General features: G+C 46.9%; 1 protein-coding gene across 3 annotated transcripts in view; it reads right to left on the bottom strand.

Annotated features, from left to right (window-relative positions):
- The window catches only part of srgap1a (SLIT-ROBO Rho GTPase activating protein 1a), an 83,463-nt gene that overhangs the window by 37,782 nt on the left and 24,340 nt on the right, over positions 1 to 21,341 (bottom strand). For all 3 annotated transcript variants that reach the window (XM_080002695.1, XM_080002693.1, XM_080002694.1), the window contains exons 2-4: positions 16,876 to 17,071; positions 10,089 to 10,251; positions 2,102 to 2,164 (exon numbers count right to left, since the gene is read on the bottom strand). In XM_080002695.1, the coding sequence (XP_079858821.1) occupies positions 2,102 to 2,164; positions 10,089 to 10,251; positions 16,876 to 17,071 (422 nt within the window). The remainder of the gene's footprint in view (positions 1 to 2,101; positions 2,165 to 10,088; positions 10,252 to 16,875; positions 17,072 to 21,341) is intronic.

Here is a 21,341-nt window from a genome sequence, read left to right as displayed (position 1 = left end):
CACACACACACACACACACACACACACACACACACACACACACACACACACACACACACACACACACACCTGATGTAGCTTCATTAGGGGTTGTTAGTGGGATAATATAAAAAAGAAGGAGGGAGAGAGAGTAGACCCTTTGTGGCGTGATGTTATGATATTTGAATGGAATAAATTATTTAGTTATTATTGCAATGGGTTCCATTTAAAAAAAAAAAGAGCCTTTGTGTAAAGTGCACCCCCGCAACTTGACAATGTTGTATCGGTGCGGAATTTCACCACTTGTCACAAACTATTATTTATTTATAAATCTTTGGTACATTTTATATGTATTCAGAGCTCGCTGGAGATACAACTAGATAACTTGACAATAATAACTCGACTATGCAGCAAACTGGGCATGTAGCTCTTACACAGTAAAGTAGACGCTAACGCTAATTCTGTCAACTCAAGTAGACAGTTATGTAGACAATTAATTAGCCAGTTAGGTAGACGGTTAGGTAGACGGTTAGGGAGACGGTTAGGGAGACGGTTAGGAAGGAATACGCAGAGCTGGTGGTTTAACCCGGAATGAACCAACTTCATTAAATCACAGTTCTGTACTTGCGATACGCTTGGGCCGACAAGGAACCTGAACTCCACGGCCGTCTCAAATTCTAAACATCCGTCCATAAGCTAACTAGCCATTTCTGTGCAAGTGGGACAGCGCTTGGTCCTCAGCCCGTTCCCTTTGGTGGCAGTGGCAAAAACAGTTGAACACGTGGATGACTGTGAGGCCCTGTAGTCCGTCTGGAGGCCATGGCTGCTGTGTTTACTTTGCTTCTCCTTTTAGAGGGACATATTTAGAGATGGACCAGACCTGTTATTTCACCGGCGGTGGCCCACAAAGGGTCTGTGGCTTTCTGATGCAATAGTCACCCAGTGTATGCGCGCGCGCGTGTGTTTGTTTGAGTGTCCGCCCACAGAGGCTAAACCAGGTCAAATCGGGACCGTGGCGCTGCGGATAAGAGAGTGACACGTATCGAGCTGGAGTAACACATGTCCCGAGCTTGGAACGCCTCGAGCGCCGGCCGGGGAGTGTGCGCGATTGTTGACATCGGCGGCGATCCTGAACTAAAAACTGAACTAAAAACTGAACTGGCATCGTCTTTCTAGGAAGGGTTAAAGGGACACGCCCCGGCTCATTCTTTTTTAGCAAGGCCATACCGAGCTGTCAACAAACCAGCCAACACACACACACACACACACACACACACACACACACACACACACACACACACACACACACACACACACACACACACACACACACACACACACACACACACACACACACACACACACACACACACACACACACAAAATATCTGGACTGAAGGAGTGGAGGAAACATTTACATTGAGTGGCATTGTGTGCGGTCTAGGCGTCTTTTGGCCAGACTATAATCTTTCCTCTGACTATGGTTACTAAAATAATATTTTAACAAAGTCTATTGTGGTTTGGAAGGGATTGTATTGACTGGGAGGTACTGTTTACCGTACGGCATGAGAGACTAACTTCTGTGCAACACGGCCGAGCCTCGATTAGAACTAAGCGACGGCATGTAAACGACCAGTCCTGTAGCACGCATGTAGGCTCAGCTCTACACCGGAAGATGGCGGGCCCGGCCACGGCGACTAAACCAGTGGAACTAAGTATTGATTAGTTGTGCGGGTGCCGTGGTCCTGCAAGATCACAGATACACACAAGCAATCCCATGCAACGCATACATAGAAGACAAACAACATTTTAAAGACGTTGACTCGAAACCCTGCCTGCAGATGTGCTGGTCACATCCCGGCGGTTTCGGGCGGCCGGCCGGTTAAGTCTGCAGTGAATCTAGCGTGAAGGCATTCATCCTGTAGGTAGAAATGTAAGTTGCAGATGTATATCCAAGACCGCTCTGGGCCGGGGGAAGGGGGAGTTTAGGGGACCTCGATGTGGCACCAGGAGTGAAGAGTTGGTTAGCTGGCTTTTGCAAAACCACAAATAACTACTACTAAGGGCAATTCTGCAACTGTATCGGTATGCCAAATGTTTATAGGAAGTCATTATTACTTACTGTGTAAAGCTCGTTTAGGACCTTCATTAAGTCCTCCTGGAGCTGGAACGTTATTTCCTTACTCTGAAAGACAAAACACACACACAAAAAAAAAATGTATTAAGACAAGCAGAGAAAGAACAGATATTTTAATGCAGTTGTGTGGAATCCTGGAAGAGATTCTTTCCAATTTCTGGCGTACGGTCTAAAAAGTGGTTTGGTATCGCCGCGTTTTATTTTTATTTTTCTCTTTTCTCTTTTCAACCACATCATCGCACAGGGCTAGGGTTTCATTGTCCATGTGCTAAACGCATTAAATTCCTGCACACTTTCCAGCCCGACGTGAGAGATCTCCAGAAATGCTTTAACTCGATCAGTCGTACCACGAGGTTGACTCAGTAATACTATCAGACATGCGCTCATTGTAATGGCTCCGATGCTGTGGGACAGAATATAGCGCCGTGCCGGATGGATTCAAGGGCTTTCGCTGTTCATTTTAATGTAGAGATCTCATATGTCATACATGCTGCTGACCTCCGCACAAACATGTTTATGAGGTTTATCAGACCTGACAATGAATTTTGGATGCCTTCTGCTCTCCGGACGATACCACGCCCTACCTGGATGATATTACATCTTCGGTCTTCACTCAAATTCTAGCGTTAACTAATTATATCCAGTTTGATCTTGTTCTTGGAGCCATTCTCAGCAAAACTCTGTCAGAGGGTTCAAGAGGAGGATCGCACCACCTGGACTGGGACGTCATGCAAAGCTTTTGTTGAAAGGATTTAGTGCACTGCGGATTGCTTGAAGTACTTTTCCCCATCTCCGAATTAAGCCTGAATGTAATCACAGCAGCAGTTGCGGTTTAAAATAAAATGTAAACATAACTAAAAACTAAACTAAAAAAATTCAATTGTACATTTGTAGATATTACAAATGTTGCTCATCATGGAGCACACAGAAAGCATTGTACAGAGAATAGCAAAAAACAACTACGCTACTGGCTTCCTCTAAAATATGATTAACATAAATAAGTAAGACAAAAAGTGATTTCCTGACTTGACATTAGCAGGTCTCATGCCACCCTGGAAGCCTGGCACAGCTGTGACTTCCTATGGGCGTGGGCCTGGTGGAGGAGCGTTTACTGAGGCCACAAGACTGTTATAATCCAGTTGGACGCGCATTCAACCACCCAGCACAGCAGCGCCAGCGATGAGTTTCAGTCAATGGTGTGCACATCCACAAGGGAAAATGCACACCAGAACCTTCTGTCCTTTCTGATCACTGCATCAGACACTTGTCTGCAACAAACAAAAGCAGATTCCTACTCTCAGACAAGCGCTCTGCGACCTCTCTTAACAACGCACACATGGCGTGACGCCATCCAGTCCAGGCATGGGGACCTGGAGAAAAGAGGATTACGCCCTGTGCAAGTGCCTGCCAGAAGCCGTTTCTGAAATTAGAGCAGCGTACTGGGTTACCTGGTCCGTCCTCGCCACCTTGCCGACTCCCGTCTGAACTGCCAGCTACCTTCTTAGCGCCACTTACCTAATCACAGGTCCCAAGCCTGTAAGCCCAGATAAACCGAGCTTTGGAAACCACATAAAGTGTATTGGCGAGGGGCCCTCTCTCCTCTCAAAACATTGTGGTCTATTTAACAGCCTATTAATTTCAGTGGACTTCCAATCATAACACAAAACAAAAAAAAGCCATCCTTTAGGCCTCTCTGTAAATATTCGTTGAGAACATATGACAAAAGCCCAAGTTTATTCCTGACGCCGATAGAGGATTTCCCCTCAGGGTGGAGAAGTAGTTAGCGGTTCGGTTGATGGGAGAGCATCTTTGACTGTCAGATGCACCACTTGTCAGCCCTCTACCATGGAGAAGCCTGGGAAGCGATCCAGTACTCAGTGAAAAGCAGTCTCAGGGATCACATGAGACCACAACGATGCTGTAAATGACCTGGAGGGAGGCAAGAGAAGTTGGAGAGGGTGAGGAAATAAAATGGACATCCACATCTTCCTTGAATTCATTGATCAAGAATGTTGGGGTTGTGCTACGACCATTTTTTTTTTACGAGTGGAGAACGAGAGCTCTTACTCTCTTACTTTGCCTTATGCTGTCTCCAGACAGCTCCACTGAATAAAGCTGAAAGCCATTTAAAAGTCTCAACTTGGGCCGTTGGACAGGCTGTGATTGGGCCACTCGGGCACCCATCATAAGGCCTGTCACTCTTCTTCTGACCTATTATTCAGCTCTTGAGCGAGAGGGTCAGTGAGGAGACCAGTAAGAACTCTCGTTCTTCATTATTAAAACCAGGGTTGTAACATAACCCCAACGTTTTACTTGTGGTTCCTTGCGTAGGACCTTGTGGTGTCCTACGCAAGCCACCAGACATAGTATCCAGGGTCCAGGTCTTCCATTCCAATGACCAATTGGCAGATGTGACCTCCAACCCCAATCCCAGCGTATAAGAACACATTCATAGGGTAAGGAGGTAAATTATATTACAACCCCACCAGACCCTTGCAGAATGCCCACCTTGAGGCTGGGCATTCTGCATACATCCGAGCTTGTATCACGTGACCGTAACCACTCTCATAGGGTGATATAGCATAACTCTGTATGCAGGCTAACACCTGGCAGCTGTCAAAACAGCCTGCGCCAGTGCTGACGTCGTCACGCCGAAACTGTAGAATCTGATGAATGCATGTGGCCTAGCCCAGGACACAGCACCACACACCTCCTCGGCCGAAACGAGGTAGCCACACGCACACACACTAGAAGCAGTGGCGTAGGCAGAAATTGTATTTTGGGTGGGCCAGTACAAAATTGGATAGGCCATACTTTCCCAAACGATTGTGTATCGGGGGGGGGGGGTGTCCTCATCATGCATGGTGCCTGTTTCATTCCATAAGGAAGCTGGGTCAAATAAAATAACCTGCCTCTAAAATAAAAACACTGTTTTTGCACACCTATCACAGGCGTCCCATTGCTGGCACGCCATACAACTTCTTTCAACAGTTCGGTTTTAATCAGAAGACAAATTAAACACATACAAGTCAGCAATAAATCAAGTTTATATTTATTTATTTTCTTACATAAATGTTCATATTTGACTTAAAATGTATTTTGATCAAATATGGCTGGGCCTGAGTGCCAAGTGGCTGGGCCCAGGCCCATCTAGGCTCACCCACAGCTATGCGTCTGCCTAGTAGAATGCACTTTAGGACCCTCTAGGGTTTTCTGACCCACAGAGGAGTATGGCAATGCAATCGCTTACACTATCCAGAGAGAAAGGCGATCTTTGGACAGGGGTTTCCCGATTGTCTGGGATCCATAACAGACAAAAATCTGGTCGGACTGATGTACGTCATGTGTGCGTTCCACATAGACTAAGAGAGCCTGGACAGGGCAGAATATGCCACCTCTCGTTCTCCTCTGACCCAGAGGGAGTAGGAGAAAATTAAGAGAGAACAATCGTGGTTGATTTAAATCCTGCTTTTATGTTCTTGGGCTGAAAAGCCGCATTGGGTTTCAACGTAACCCTCCGATTGTCCGTGGAGAATACTAAGCAGGACTGGTAAACAGACAGTGTGGCCAGATTCCTCACATGTTTTGCCGAGAAGGGCCAGCAGCAGTGCTGATTTCAACGACAAAACTGTTAATCCCACCTCCTGGAGAGGTTCGAATGGAGGTCTCATTAAGGCATTAAACGGCAAAACCAGATCTCGTTTTGGAGTCAGCGACCGCACACGTGAGCGTAACCGGTGGGTGCCTTGCATAAAGCTGGATGCCAAAATGTGCCCGGTGGCTTGCCATCTACTCAATTATGACAGGCCAACATAGCGGCCAAGTACACCATGAGGGTGGACGGTGCCAAGCCTTTCTCATGCAGGCTTGGGAGGAAACTGAGTATGATCCCAATATAACACCGTAATGGATCATCTCCACGCGTACACACCAGCACTCACCAGCTAGCCATTTGGATGTGTAAAGCACTTTCATTGACGGGGCTCTAGCGCTCTGAATTATTTCCACCACCTCAATGGGTAAACCTTTGCTTAATAGTCGGTCCCGCTCAGAGGCCAGGCGACCAGTTTTCACTTGTGGGGAAGTCCGATAAAAGCGGGAGAACCCACGGTATACCTGCGATAAGGGCCCTTAGGTCCGCAGACCAAGTCTGTGTCGGCCACCAAGGGGCCACCAGAACCATTTCCGCCCTGTCCACCCTCACCTTGTCCAGCACCTGCTGCAACTGTGGGAGAGAAGGGAATGCATACAGACTAGCCCGAGGCCAGCGGTGAGCGGGAGCATCGCGGCCCAATGGAGGCTCGTCATTCTGAATGGAGTACCATAGAGGGCTATACGCTGTATCTCGTGAAGCGAACAGATCTACCTCTGCTCGGCCGAATCAACACCAGATCATGTCCATGACCAGCGACCATGAGGTTGCTGGGGGTCAGCAAAAACTCAAGCCTTGGGGACTCATTCTGAGCAGAGCAGGACCAAAACCCAACATGCCCTGGTGACCTTGTTCAGGGACAGCGTGCAAGCTGCAGTGACCACAGCCAACCTCCTTGGCAGAGTCAGTCGTACACGTGTTGACTGTGAGTCTAGATCAAAACCCACAGTACATAGTTCGCTGGGCAGGAACCAGAACGCTCTTTTTCAATTCAACAGAAAACCCTATGGGAGTGTGCCAACTCCCTCAACCCCAGATCACCCAGATATGACAGAACCTTTATTCCCTGGGTGCGCAGAGTAGCAATAGCTGCCTCCACACAAATAGTGAATATTTTGGGGGCCAGCGAGAGACCGAAAGGGAGAACGCAAAACTTCTGTCCTGAAAGCCGAACTTCATATTTCCTGTGCCTTTCCACAACTGGTATGTGAAAGTAAGCACCTCTCAATTCCACCAATGTGAACCAGTCTCCCCATCAGATCGATTTGAACAGGTTACGGTGTGTTACCATTCGAAGCGGGAGCTTTCTCAATGTTTTATTTAAAATTCTCAGATCTATAATTGGTCTTAGAAACCAATGACTTGTCAGCCAGATTCACCGTCAGCCTAAACGCCTTGGACAGTAACTGAGGCTCTTCCGCGGTAGGGGAGGGGCACAGGTGGGCCACTACTGATTCCTCCAGGGGGGCATAGCCAGGTAGCTCAACTAAGGCTCGGTGTTCAGGGTCAGCCACTTGCGGAACGCCAGGATGGGGGAGTGCGTCTTCTGAGCTGTGCCCCAAGACAACCTCACCTACCTGGTAAAATCCCCCAGCGCCAGAAGGGAATGTGGGCGGGGGAGCCGATCCCCAGTCGCCGTAAAATACGCCCCGGGCAGCATGGAGGAAGTAGCGGGCTTGGGATCTGCCCAAGGGATCCCTCGCTTCGCCACCACTCTCTCCAGGAGGTGCAGCCGCTCCTGGTGGAAAGGCCCCTGGCACGGTTTGTGAGACGCACCTTGTGCCTTTTCACCTGGCTCATCTCCTTCCCCCTCCTCCTCCTCCTCTGAGCCCCACTGGGCTGCATGAAAGTCCCACAACTCCTGGTGCGTGAACAGCTCCTCCAGATCCACCTGGTACAGATGCTGAGATCAAGAGATCAAAGTTGCTTCCTCCTTCGCCCTCCCCCAAGATGCTTGTAGGCATTTCAGCAGAACAGGGAGGACTAGGGAGGGAACCAAAGATGTCAGCCCGACGGCCGATGATTTCCAGCGGGAGACTAGAGCAATCAAAACAAAAGAACGGGTCCTACGCTTCCGCGTATGCCTTGCCGAGACAGTGGACACACAGTGGGTGAGTATCCTTGTGGGTCATCTATTCAACTCTGCAGCTAATTTTATTTTATTTTTTTCTTTCCGTAATAGAGGGCTTGCTTCCAACATTGGAGGGCTGAATAAGCAAAGAGGAAGAGTGACAGATTGTGACCCAGTATATACGTACTGTATACTAGGGGGTGATATATGATGGGTGCCTGAGTGGCACAATCACAGCCTGTCATGGCCAAGTTGAGACCTGGTTGGTTTAAAGGGCTCTCAGCTTTATTCAGTGGAGCTGTCTGGAGGCAGCTTAAGGCATAGTAAGAACTTGAGTTCAAAATGAAGTAAAACGCCTTGAAAATATTGGCACCTTTCCTATATTTGAGTAAAGTCAAACATCCACTGGACACCTTAAGCCGTGTGCAATAGAGGTTGTTCGCTAAACGCTATGCAGTGTGACCAACATGACTTGTCTAACATTTACACGTACAATATTGTAATTGCCGATTGAGGTTTCAATCCTGTGTAACTCATTAAATGGATCTGACAAATGGGAAGTGGGAAAGTGAGACCTTTCTTTATTGAGCTAGGGCTGGTGAGGTTTACGTCATCAGATAAGGAAAGGCAGGCGCACGTGTGTATACAGTATATATGTGTTTGACGGCCCACCACGGAGTAAAGGTCCACACTGTGAGACTAATAGGCTCTAACTGGTGCCAGCTTCCTTTCAGTTCTGCTGGATCTGTTAATGTGCAATAGGAAGCAGCGACAGCATCAAACCGATGCGCTACCTACTGGAACGCTTAAGCCTCTCAAGCCTCGGGGGAAATCTACCGCGTACCGTGTATATTGTATACGACATGAGTACAATTCGGGGCTCTATTCAGTGTCTCCTCACTGAGGCTCTGCAGAGATCAAAGCCATCAGGGGTGCTTTAATTACAGGGCGAGAGCTGTTTTGGGGGGCCCTGAGAGCAAGTAACCCCCCCACCATCACCAGGCCCCATGCTGCTGCTTGTCCACAAAACATCCCCTGGATCCACCAGGCATCTGTACAACAAACTTTAAAAAGGCACATTCGAGGAAGATGTCACGTATAACGTAAAGTAAGATGCCAACACTGTACTGGGATGTCTGCAAAAAAACAAATAAGGGAGTCGGGGTCGCTGGAATGTGTAGAATGAGGTGTTAGAAACGGACATACTGTGTGTGTGGACTTAATAACATAGTATTAAATGACTATACGGCAAGAGAAAAAAGAATAAGTGGAGGGGGAGGTCTGTCATTATTATAATCAATATGGGTTGGTTCAGTAACAGTAACATCTGCAAAGAGACTGTCTGTTTCACATCTGGCCTCATTAGCACAACTGGGACCCTTTAACCGCTATCAAAGGGAAATGATGGCAGCAACTTCCTGTTTGTTTGTGTGTGTGTGTGTGTGCGTGTGAGTGTGTGGGGGGTGGGGGGGGGGGGGTGCGGGCAAGCGCCGCATACCACTCCTTGTGCCATACAATCAAAGTCAAAACCGCAGCCCTCCAGGGATGGTTATCACTCGAATGGAAGCCTCTCATTTTTCACTGTCTCTTGACTCCAAAAACCTAGCCCTGTCTTCTCTGCAGCAAGAAAGCAAGAAAGAAAGCAATAAAGAGAGAAAGCTGAAGCGGAAACAAGGCGGCCCTCTGAAGTAGAGTCGCTTTGTAATTTCGTCCTGTGGTGAGTCCATGCGACTCCTGTAGCATAGGAGCTCATAATCTGCTTGGGAGTTGTCGCCTTTGCGGTGCAACTCGGCGGTGCAACTCGGTTTCGGTCGCCATGCCACAGGCTTCAAGACGGGAGGGTGGAAGCCGTAATGTAGGCAGGATCAGAGCTGCGGTAAGCGAGGTTCCTCTGCATTGGAGCCAAGCGGGGGGGGCCTCCGCTAGCAGAGCATCATCTGATCAAACGCCACACCCAACACGCATCGCATCGCACTGCTAAATATACCTCGCTGACAAATGAATGGCTTTATTGAGAGCGAAAACGCTGTTTATAGAACGTCAGTTACTGGAGCCACCGGTGCCCGAACCTGACTGCCGTCCTGAATCTGGAATGCATTACAACTACTGTACGTCTCAGATTCCGGGAAGAGACCTTGGATTTGCTCCACCATTTCCACCAGTTCTGGTCAAGAATCCGCGTGGCTCAACAGAGAAACGCAGAAAGGGAAGAAGAGGTTTGTACTAAAGACAGACTGGAAGAGGCTGACCTTCTTGAGGAGTCGGGTGGAGTCCTCGCTGATCTGCATGAACCTCATGATGACGTTGTTGAGATAGATGTCGCTGAGGGTGGCGTGGTCCTTGCTCTCCCTCCGCACCTGGTTGAGCAGCAGGTACCAGCAGTTGACTGGAGACAGCAGGTTCTGGTCCTTCCTAAAAAACAAAAACAAACAAAAACACCCCACATTTAACACATTTAAAATGACTGACTGCACATTAGGAATTTAGGAAGGTGTTATAAAGTTGGATTTAAGAAGAGATATCCCAATATCAGAAATTGCTGAATGTGGGGGAAAGTGGGTAGCTGGGTAGCTGTGTCTTCTTAACAGAACGTCTACCATAAGTGTGCTTCTTAAAAAACTAAACGCAAAAAGTACAGAAAATGATTAGAAGGCAAAGAAATTTACAATGAAGGGTTTTCTTTACCCATTTCATTGATTTTGACACAATAAACAAAAAAGCAAGCAAAACATGTGTTTACGAGTGTCAAAACCAGGAAGGAATGTAGCAAGAACTTCAATGAAAACTGCTTTCACGACGCCACAGTTGAAAAGGAAGTTCTCCTCGTGCCTCCAGTTGATCCATGACGCCATGTGATGTTTGGACCAATCCCAGACAGGAGGAGGAGTAGTTCTGTGGCGTTTCTTTTTTGTTCACGTCGTGCTCTGAAGGCTCTAATTTGCTCAAAAGGTTCCGATTAGTTATGAGCATGCTGGCAAGTCGTAACTGCCCTGCGGGCCATCTTGCGCCGTCCGCACGAAGACATCAAGGCCAGCCCAAGAGTGACGCACGCCGCACCCTCCAGTAAATGGTTATGCGAAAAGTCGATCGGGGGCCGTCTGAAAAGTATTAGAGAGTTCTCAGAAGACGCCCCTTGCTGCTAAGTGGCCTATATATCGGCGGTTCTAGACCTAAAAATGTGTCCCCTTCATTGCAAGGAATATACATCTGCACGAAGGAGTTCACTTGCAAAAAGGGCTTTGCATCTCTGACATTTCTAGGGCACCGTTCTAACGGCATTCTGTGCCAAAACGACTCGCTGCACCCGCGGAACAGCCTGCCAGCGGCTTCGGAAACACACTTAATGGAATTAAGGGAGAGAAGTTGCAGTACACAAAAAAAATAAGTACATTTTCTGGATTGTGACACCAAATAATTGACGGGAGACGAGATGAGGAGAGGCACCGCGACAAGGAGAAAACGACAGAATGTGTGAGGCAGAGCGCCGCTTTCCGTGCCTCGCGGCTCACTGCGGGGCTTTGTCCGGGGCCGCGGCGAGCACAGGCTCCGCAGGCCCGCAGGCCCGGCTTCCTCTGGCTTCGTCTACAACATTCCTCCCGGCTGCTGAAGAGCACCAAAAAATGCGAGTGTGTCCATGTGTCGGCATGACTGACGTTCCACAATTGAGGACTGGGGGGGGGGGGGGGGGGGGTTGCCGGAACCATCTGGAGACTCGCCTCTGTTCTCCTCTCCCAAGGTTAGCTGGCATGGACAGGCAGCGCTTGTCAACACAACAGGTGAAGCCTCTGGGCCGGGCGGGCGACCCAGACCCCGGGTCGGCCGCCCGGCGCAGGGGCAGCGGCATCTGCTGCGAGAGCAGAAAACTGAGGTCACAGTTTCTCCTAAATGAATAACCGACACAAATATCCCAGCCAGCTGTGCGATTAGGGCTCCGTTCTCTGCCGGGACGACTGGAAAACAGGAAGCCCGCTGTGTGCAGCGGAGCGTGGCCGTGGGCGCTGTCAAACGACAGGACTTTCTGTACTCTATCCTCTCATTTAAAACTACAGAAGAAAAAAAGAGAATCGAATTAGGCTAAAGCACTGAGGAAAATGTCAATGCCACGTGTTCAGGCTACTGAACGCGTTGGTGCCGTAGCAGGAGGAAGTCTGTAAAGGAGAAGGGGCGGGGGGGGAGGAAACCCTCACAGCTGCTTCTGTTTCAGAGTTTGCAGAGACAGGAATGCTGGACAACATCACCCACAGTCTCTGTCAAACTGCAATTACCATAAATCCTCGCTGCATTATGCATCAGCCGTGCATTCACTGTGGCAGTCCATTTGCATTAGGTGCACGTGTGGGGGGGGGGGGGGGGGAGCATGTATGTATGTGTGCATCCATGCTGGCTAGGTGAGGATCACTGAAATGACGTCGGACACCGCCTTAAAACAAGTCCTGCCCAAAGAGTCAATCAACCCCCTTTAACTTTATCGTGTCTAAATTTGAGGCTTAGGTCTGTTCTACTCCAACTCACAGGTGACTGTACATGTGACTTCAGGCACCAAAAAAAAGAAGACAAAATGTTCTGGGTTTTTGTGTGGTTGTTGGTGCAAGCCCCCAAAGCGAATCATTCACCTGTTCAACAGTTTGCAAACCTGCCCCTGTCTGTAACTCTTATCGTTATTGGTATTTTGCTTATATATTTTTATAGCTTTTTTGCTATGTTTATCCATTGCATATGTTTTTATTTTAATTATTATTTATTTATTCAAATTATTATTATTTTTTTGTCTATTAATTTAATTAAAAATGTCTTCATTTAATTAATTATTATTAGTAGCAGTAATTATTATATTGTTATTTATCTTATTTAAGTCAAATTGTTGTTTAGATGTCGTTTTGAGCATGTGCTTTTGAAATGTGAAAATACATAAAGACATTTTGAAAAGGAAAACCTGGTATTCATACTGAGTACAAGTACTACGGCGTTTGGGGTTGGCCAGAAGTTATTTTTCCTTCCTTTTTTTTTTAAGGATACCGCCATTTTCCTCAGAAAATGCAGCATTATGAAGCATATTGAGCATGAGTCCAAATAGGAGATCTGGTTTTTCATTACTTTTCCTCCACGAGGTCCATATGACTCGAAATCCCCGTTCGTGTGACTTGAAAGCATGTGGCAACAAAACACAGCCAGGCTTATAAATTACTATAACGCTCTGGCAGTAGAAAAGAACCCAAGAAAAAGTCCACAAACGAGGTGAGCTATGCACTTCGCTTCACAGAAATGCTGGGGGAAGTCAACGGAAACACCAGAGAGTCCCCTCCAATAAATCAGCGGTTCCTACGTGCGTGTTGCTTAATAGGGGGGGGGGGACCTGCTGTATCAAGCTGCAGGCCACAGGGACGCAGAAGGCGAGCGGGGTGTAGAATGACACGGACTGCAGCAAAAATTGCCTGTGAGACTCAACGGCCCCAACCCCGCATAATGGCAGGAAACGGACCCAATGTCATCATATCCCCTTCGGCCCGAGGAGGAATTGGGTCAGACAGACGGACAGACCGCCCGGGGACTTGAGCGCAGGTAGAGACAGGAAAAGTAATAACCCCGAACAGGGCGCAGCCTTATTAACAACTTACTACTCAGAGCACGGTTGGCTGCACCGAGTCCGTGCTTTCCCCGCACTGGAAAAGTCAGGGAGTCAATATCCCCTCATTGGCACTCTCACTAAGTGGAGGACTGCTGAAGGAAAGATAATTAACGCTTGAATGTGCTCTGCGTTGAAAGAGGAGCCCTTTAAGAACGGAAAAAAGCCATATGGAAACTTCTTTTAAGGGCTCACTGAAAACTCAACGCGATGAGTACTTATGTGCTTTGTGAATCCTACGGCCCAAAGCCAACGCCTATCGGGGATTTAACCCTAAACGGACACTATGGGTAGGTTTTGGTATAGATGACCTGAACCCCCCTTATACCAGCTGAGAACCTTGTGTCTCGCAGACCTAAAGATACCCTTCAAAACGTAACAGTTTTTAAATTGTAACTGCGGGTCATTGACCTCTCTTACATATTCCCCATAGAAATCTACCGCGTCTCTGGGGGCGGCGGGGGGGGGGGGGGGGTTATGGCATTTAAATCCTCAGGGACACAAAAAGGATGTCCTTTAACCGGAGGCTTTATTCAGGATGTGAAATGCCTGAGTATTCAAGATGCTGCTGGGTGGCTTTGGCAATATAAATAATTCAATTATTCCCCTGCTTGCCATTTCTCTGTCTCTCCCTAAGCAAACTGGACATAATGTGGGACTGTGTGTGTGTGTGTTTAAGTGCATGTGTGCGTTGCCTTTGTGTGTGTGTGTGTGTGTGTGTGTGTTCATCCTGCAAAGCCCTAGTACACAAATGAACTTGGCAGACGGCGCTGAATTGCACTCCCAAGAACCGGTGCCTCGTGGTCTTGCCTTGCCTGGGTTGTTCCCTCTCCCGCTGCATTCTGGGAGAAAGACTAATCCAATGGTACAAAGGAGATAGACATCCATAGATAGGCGCCTTTGTGTGCTCAGTTGGTTCCCTTTAAAAGCAAAGCTCGTACGGCCGCCTCTATACTGTCCTAGTTCCCTGGAGAGCGGCGAACATGCCGTGGAGGTCATGTTGCCGAGGGATCGCTCTCTCCATCTCCACACATCTAAGGCTCATTATAATTCATTCTTAATTCACTATAATAATTCAAAAAACATTTCATTATAATTATTATATGAAATGTTTGTTTAAATAATGGTCAACCTAATTTGTTAACTTGTCACACATAATATAGAAGCACATGGCTAATTATGATGCAGAATGGCATCATCAAACCTTCCCGTGGGACTATCGGGCTTTCATAACTTCCCATTCACACATGAGCCCATACAGGAACGGTGCCGGAACATTACTGGGAAAGACTCCATGTATGGAAGGGGCCCTAGTTTCCAAAAGCTTCAATGCAAAGTAGTTCATATGGCAGAGCCTTTACGGTTTGATCCTTGGCTCTTTTGTATTTAAGCTTCAATATGGAATATAATATATACAGTATATGTTGTAGTGCATACCGTGCGCCAATGCAGGACATCAGTAAGAGCTGTGGAATAACATCTGCTTGTTTATCCACAGATTTCAAGCGTGTTCCAATGAGCTTCATGTCAAGGGGAGTTGATTGAAAAAAAAAAAAAAATTACACAAGATAAAAGTACAAACAAGGGCCAAAAAAGGCGGACTGTGTCTGTCCTGACATAGGCTTCTCAGAGAAGATCTAAATCTTTAATCTGACACCGCCACCCCGTACTCCATTGATAAGAGCGGTGGCACTCGGCGAACGCAGCCGCCACTGTGTAGGAAACGGCCGACTAATTACCCGGCGAATATAGCTGAGGCACACACACACACACACACACACACACACACACACACACACACACACACACACACACACACACACACACACACACACACACACACACACACACACACACACACACACACACACACACACACACACACCAGGGCGGCTTAGGGCGAAAGCCAGAATGAAAACACTGTTTTTCCTTTAGATGCACTGGGGTCGCTCCAACAACAACAAACCGAAAAGAATGTGGCGAGGCATAGTGGCCCTCCTGTATTTGTTGTTTGTTTTACTACGGAAAAATTAAAAGAAAAATACGGGCCACAACAGGGCGGACGGTGTAATCGGAGCGACTTCCATGTACTGAGGAAATATGTTCCCGAGGAGAAGCCAAATGTTTACACTGACTTAAAGTGACCAGTCGGTACATCATGGGACCATACCAGAGTCTCCTTACCTGTCAGATACCACACACACACACACACACACACACACACACACACACACACACACACACGCACACGCACACGCACTCACACACACACACACACCACAGCTGCTAGACTCATTGCAGTTTTAGGCGGAGAGGAGAGCAAGGTCTATTTGCAGACGGAGAGGACAAACATAGATCTTTATTTCCACTCCCCACCGCAGGTTCAAACGATATGCTAATGCCGAAGCCGAAAAAAAAAAAAAAAAGAAAAACTAAACGAGGCCAGCGAGTGCGGCGCGCTCGACTTTGTGTCAACATCCCAGAGACGCGCCACAGAGCGAGCGAGGAAGGCGTCGAAGCCACGAGGTTCGGTTCTGTGGATGGCGAGACGTCTTATGAGAAAGCTCGCTCTCGCTCTCTCTCTCTCTCTCTCTCTCTCTCTCTCTCTCTCTCTCTCTCTCCCCATCTCTCCATCTCTCCATCTCTCAGGAATATCCGAGCGCCAAACTCAACCTGCTGCTGAGAGACAAGGTTCTCAGCTGTCACACGATATTTAAACGCAGCCCCCGCACCCCGTCACCCATAGGAGCCGCAGACAACAAAGGCGCATTGTGAGGGGCTTGACGGTTGAGGGATAAAAATAGTAAAAACAAATAGTAATAAGGAGCCCCAGGTATTTAATACACCCCTACAGGTATTGTGTTTCAATAATTCATGTCCCATTCTACTCATTTCAATGTACGTTTTTATTATTATCGATGAAAGCCATGACTGAGAGAGGGAGAGCGCAGTATGATATTACAGAAGGCTTTCCGGAAGCTGGAATGTAATTAGGAAGAGAAACAAAAATTATATGTATGCATCCCTCCTCCTCCTCCTCCTCCTCCTCCTCCTCCTCCTCCTCCTCACTTAAAATGTGAAAGTTGATAGATTTCATTAGCGGTGTAATCATATCTAAATATATTTTCCAGGCAGATAGTTGCTCCCAACACACTATTGTAATCAAATCTGGATGCATTTGTATTTGCAGAAATTAGAATATACAGCGAGGGAGACTGAGAATAGAGTCGAAACACACGCCATCACGACTCAATACAGGGTCGGTGAGACGGAGGAAAGCGGAGAAAATTCGAAGGAAACTTTGACAAAAAGCGACCCATGAACGAAAGAAACCACAGGCCGCGATGAAAGACAAGAGATACACAGTATGTACTGTACATATGTAAAAAAAAAAAAAAAAAGAACAGACGTACTTGTACTGCTGGTGGTCCTTGGTGCTGCGCGTCTTGGCCATGAAGCGCTCGGCCAGCTTCTCCAGGTTCCTGGAGTACTCCATCTCGATCTCGGACTTCTTCCTGAAGAAGTCCTGCAGGTCCTGGAGCAGCTGGACCCGCATCTCCGTCTGCTGGTCCAGACACTTCTGCTGCTCCACCAGCTGGGCCCGGATCTCTGAGGAGACATGGGTGGGGAGACACTGCTCAGAACAAGGTCAGGTTTTTGAGGCCCGCCGCCGTCTTGTACATGTCGTGTTAATACACGACACTGGGGAATAGTCTGTTCTGATTGGTCGATAGCAGCGATCCGCGGTCGGTTATTTCAGAATAACGGCTGCCGATCTGTTAATAATAACGTTGTCACGGGCGACCACTCCACCTGGTTTCACATCCCTTGTATTGGCAGCGATGTCTTGTGACGCTTCAGAAAAACGACAATGGATATGTGGATATGTCCAATTTCACATTAATAGCAGTAAATTGGTTAGTCGCATGTAGGGTGAGGTTTTTTTTTTTTGTTGTGGACTACTTTTCTTAGCGGAGGCTCAGGCATACTATCTATAAAATCCTTTCAAATGAACGGTCTGTCTCAGTGTGTTTACTTTTATTTAGCAAGCAGCCGTGTAATAAGAGGGACGTGATACTACACCTCTAACACTGCTGGCAGAGAGGCACAGAGATCTTTCGTCCAACTCTTATTCCTGATCTTTGGCTGAGGCAAATATCAAATTTCTTGTTATACATCCCACCGCAGGTTTACGCTCGTGGTATAGTATAAATCTGCATGACGGGTAGGAGACGTACTTTGTGTTCCGCTGTGAGGAAAGACCAATCAGCACTAACCCAAGTTGTTGCATCATTGATCTGCCTTCCGACAGGGAAAAAAAAAATTTGGATTTTGAGCGTTGACGCAATAGTCTAGTCAGAGCCTATTTATATAAGGGTACAAAATCGTAATGCGAGTAGAATATATGGTCCTACCCAAGAACCACGGTAAAATGTTGATGATATTGGTCTCGGGTGTTTCATTAAGAGCTCGACACAACCTGAACATGAAGCGATTTGGATTCCACACGCGCGCGCGCGCACACACACACACACACACACACAGACACAGACACAGACACACACACACACACACACACACACACACGATCTCCACCCGGGGAAACAGATTAATGAGGTGATTTAGAGCCACGCGGCCACCAATAGTGCGCCGTGCAGCATGATGCTGCTCATGTTGGACATTGTTACAATGGCAGAAGGCATTCTCACCTCGGCCACTTCTGCACCGTCATTAAACAATCCACAGGATTTTTCTCATTAGAAATATAACTTGGCCCTAGTGTCGGCTTCTTGGATTACCGACAGTGAAGAACGCGACGGTGGTTGGGCGGTAATGAGGGATTTTGGGTTACATGAAATGGAAATAAACGATCTATTTTAGTAGAACGTTAGTCATGCATCATACTCTTTTTGGAGAAGATTCGGGCTGAACTTTGAATTGACCGACACGACATGGAAAGCATTTGTTGGTCAATGGAGAGAAAAATTACTGGTTAAAAATAAAACCACGGCAAATTCTCCTTCACGCCGGAGGTCGGGTTAGTTGGCAGTTACCGGAACCCCCACCCACAAAAAAGTTAAAAGTGCATTTTTATTTTTGAGTTCTGTGTAATGATATGATGAACTTACATACTGTAGGTGACTCTGAACTAAACAAAGGTACATTTCATTGTGGTATTGTGGTAAATTTCACCAAGGTTCAAGTGTATAAAGATCTTCTGCACATTGTAAAAAAAACCCTCGTACCACCGCCGCCACCACCACCACCACCACCACCACCGCCACCACCCCCCCATGTGGTGGTAGTACTCTTTAAATTGTCTCTGCAACTGAACAATCCAACAGGGATCATGATTTGAACTTCGTACGGATTAATAACACCGATTCATAGAATTGTCTTTTTGAATGGAGGCATCGATCCACAAAATGAATTATTATCCAAATCCAGTAAGTGAAATTGACAGGGCGAGATTCACATTTGATTAGAGAAATTGACGGCAACAGATGTCTTTGCCAGAAGACCCCTGAAAGCCTTTCCCATCAAGCTTTCCTAATGGCCAATCAACTGCTGACTCATTCAAATGCTTCCAGTCAGACAGGAATGAGAGCTGCATTTGTGTGTGTGTGTGTGTGTGTGTGTGTGTGTGTGTGTGTGTGTGTGTGTGTACGGGGGCCTTGTTACATTCATCAGCATTAAACTCCACTCTACCTCCCACAATCATAATAATTTAACAATTGAGGTGAGGTCAATCAAAGATAGTTGATAAGCATTGCTCAATTGCAGAGTAGCCGTCCTTTCCTTCTGGCCCTTGTGTGGAAATAAACCAATAAACCCATTTAAAAGGGAATGCACGCAATGGGGGGGGGGGGGGGGGTTTGCACTCGAGTCTGGTCAGTGATCGTCTGAAATATTAAAATACTAATATATTTCAGAAAGGTGCAGACTTTGTAGTCCGGCACAATGCCCCGCCGCCGCATTATCAGATTGGCTGCAACATTGCCTACCTGTTCAACGCTTACGGTGAAAATGAGAACTGACACACTGTTCATGTTGGAAGATGGAAAGGAGAGGAGGTAGAAATACTGTAGGTGGGAACCAGTTAGTGTACAGCAGTTTCCTAGAGGCTTTGGACTACGAGGACTACCGTAATTAATTGCTAACGTGAACTGGGGACAACCAGGACTAGTGAAAGGTCTACTGGGCTTTTTGATGTATAAGTAAAACCCAGAACTGCAATTACTTCCATCATCAGCTAGTCAATAGGGATGCCGGGGATTAAGACAAAGCTGGCATGGCATTTACACAAAGGAGCGGATCGGATCATTTAACACGATTACATCCACGACTGCACATGGAAACTCATTAAATCATTCATATTCCAAGTCAAACATTAGCCCGTGACACTGTCGCACCAAACCAAAGCAAAGGGGAAAGCAACGACCTGTCAGAGGCGATTATAGGTCTATTGCGTTCAAAACCACACCGCTCTCTGCAAACTCACTTTCTGTTTGACCGAGCGCATCACAGACCAGGGAGAAACAAGATGGGGTCGTCAAAATGACATCAGCGGCCGGCAGAAAGATGTCTGATCCCAGAGGAAAACATCTTCGGCAAATATCTGACTTTTATTCAGCCAGTTCTAGAGTATTAGAGTCTTGAGCCTTGCAGCGCCCTTTGATCACACAGTGATTATCTCAGTGTTGAAGGTAGTACACACACACACACACACACACACACACACACACACACACACACACACACACACACACACACACACACACACACACACACACACACACACACACACACACACACGTTAACTCCATCACATGCATACACAAACACAGTCAGGCGCACGGACCGGCTGACTATCTTTCCTTACATTAAAGGTTATATCCCATCTGATTCAACAGGTTATTGATTACATACACATACATACATACAGTGGAAACTGCTTATAATGATTACGTTACAGTGATCAACCGCTTATATGGATGAAAAGGCTTGGGACAGAATCATTCCCACACTTGAAATCCTGTTCGACAATTCTTTAGAGTTCAAAATTGGTTTAAGACCGATCATTCACAAAACAGGCAGGGCAGTGGCGTAAATGCGTAATGGACAAATGCGTTATCTTCCCCGTTTAAAAAATAAAAAATAAAAATAAAAATAAAATTAATAAAAACTGTTTTTCATTTTAGATGTATTTATTTTCCCCAGTCTCTAATTGATCGAAACAAAAAAACACTGTGTGTCCCATGTCAGGCTCCGCAGAGCCATCGATACCATGAGATGGTTACCTGCATGAGAAATAATGAAAAAGGAAAAATGGAAAACAAATGGTTTTGATAATCATCATATTTATAGTGATCAATTTTACCCGGACAGACGCCATCACTACAAGAGGTTTCCACTGTATATTCAACATTATCTCCTGTACTCCTTTACTCTCGCATGGCACATTCCTGCCCTTGTGAGGTCCTCTGTATGGTAAACATGTGTGGAGGCCCAAGAACGGGATATGGAGAGTGGCATCAAAGCCTTCTGTGATCCATCGCAAAATGGAAGGAGGGTGAGAGCACCTGTGCACCATTAGGAACTGAAGTTCGAGCATATGAAATACAACAGCAGTACAGAGTCGTTGCAGGCAGATGGGTGATCTTCTTCCCTCTGCATGCCAACTTTTCTGTATGCTTCTCTCTGTTGCTTCAGCATGGACATGGGAGTGCAGTACGACATGTATTCAGAAACCTGTTGATATGTGGTCGCTGGCTTGAAAAATGAAAGTCAGATCTGTAAAGCCTATAAACCAGCTGACCGATGGGAGACTGAGGTTATGTGTCCCAGAATGCACGCGGGACAATGACAGCGCGCCGTT

This window comes from Zeus faber (assembly GCF_960531495.2).
Source record: "Zeus faber genome assembly, chromosome: 6".
Taxonomy (NCBI): Eukaryota; Metazoa; Chordata; class Actinopteri; order Zeiformes; family Zeidae; genus Zeus; species Zeus faber.
Note: the sequence above shows the minus strand (reverse complement) of the source record. Positions and strands in the feature narration are given on the sequence as shown.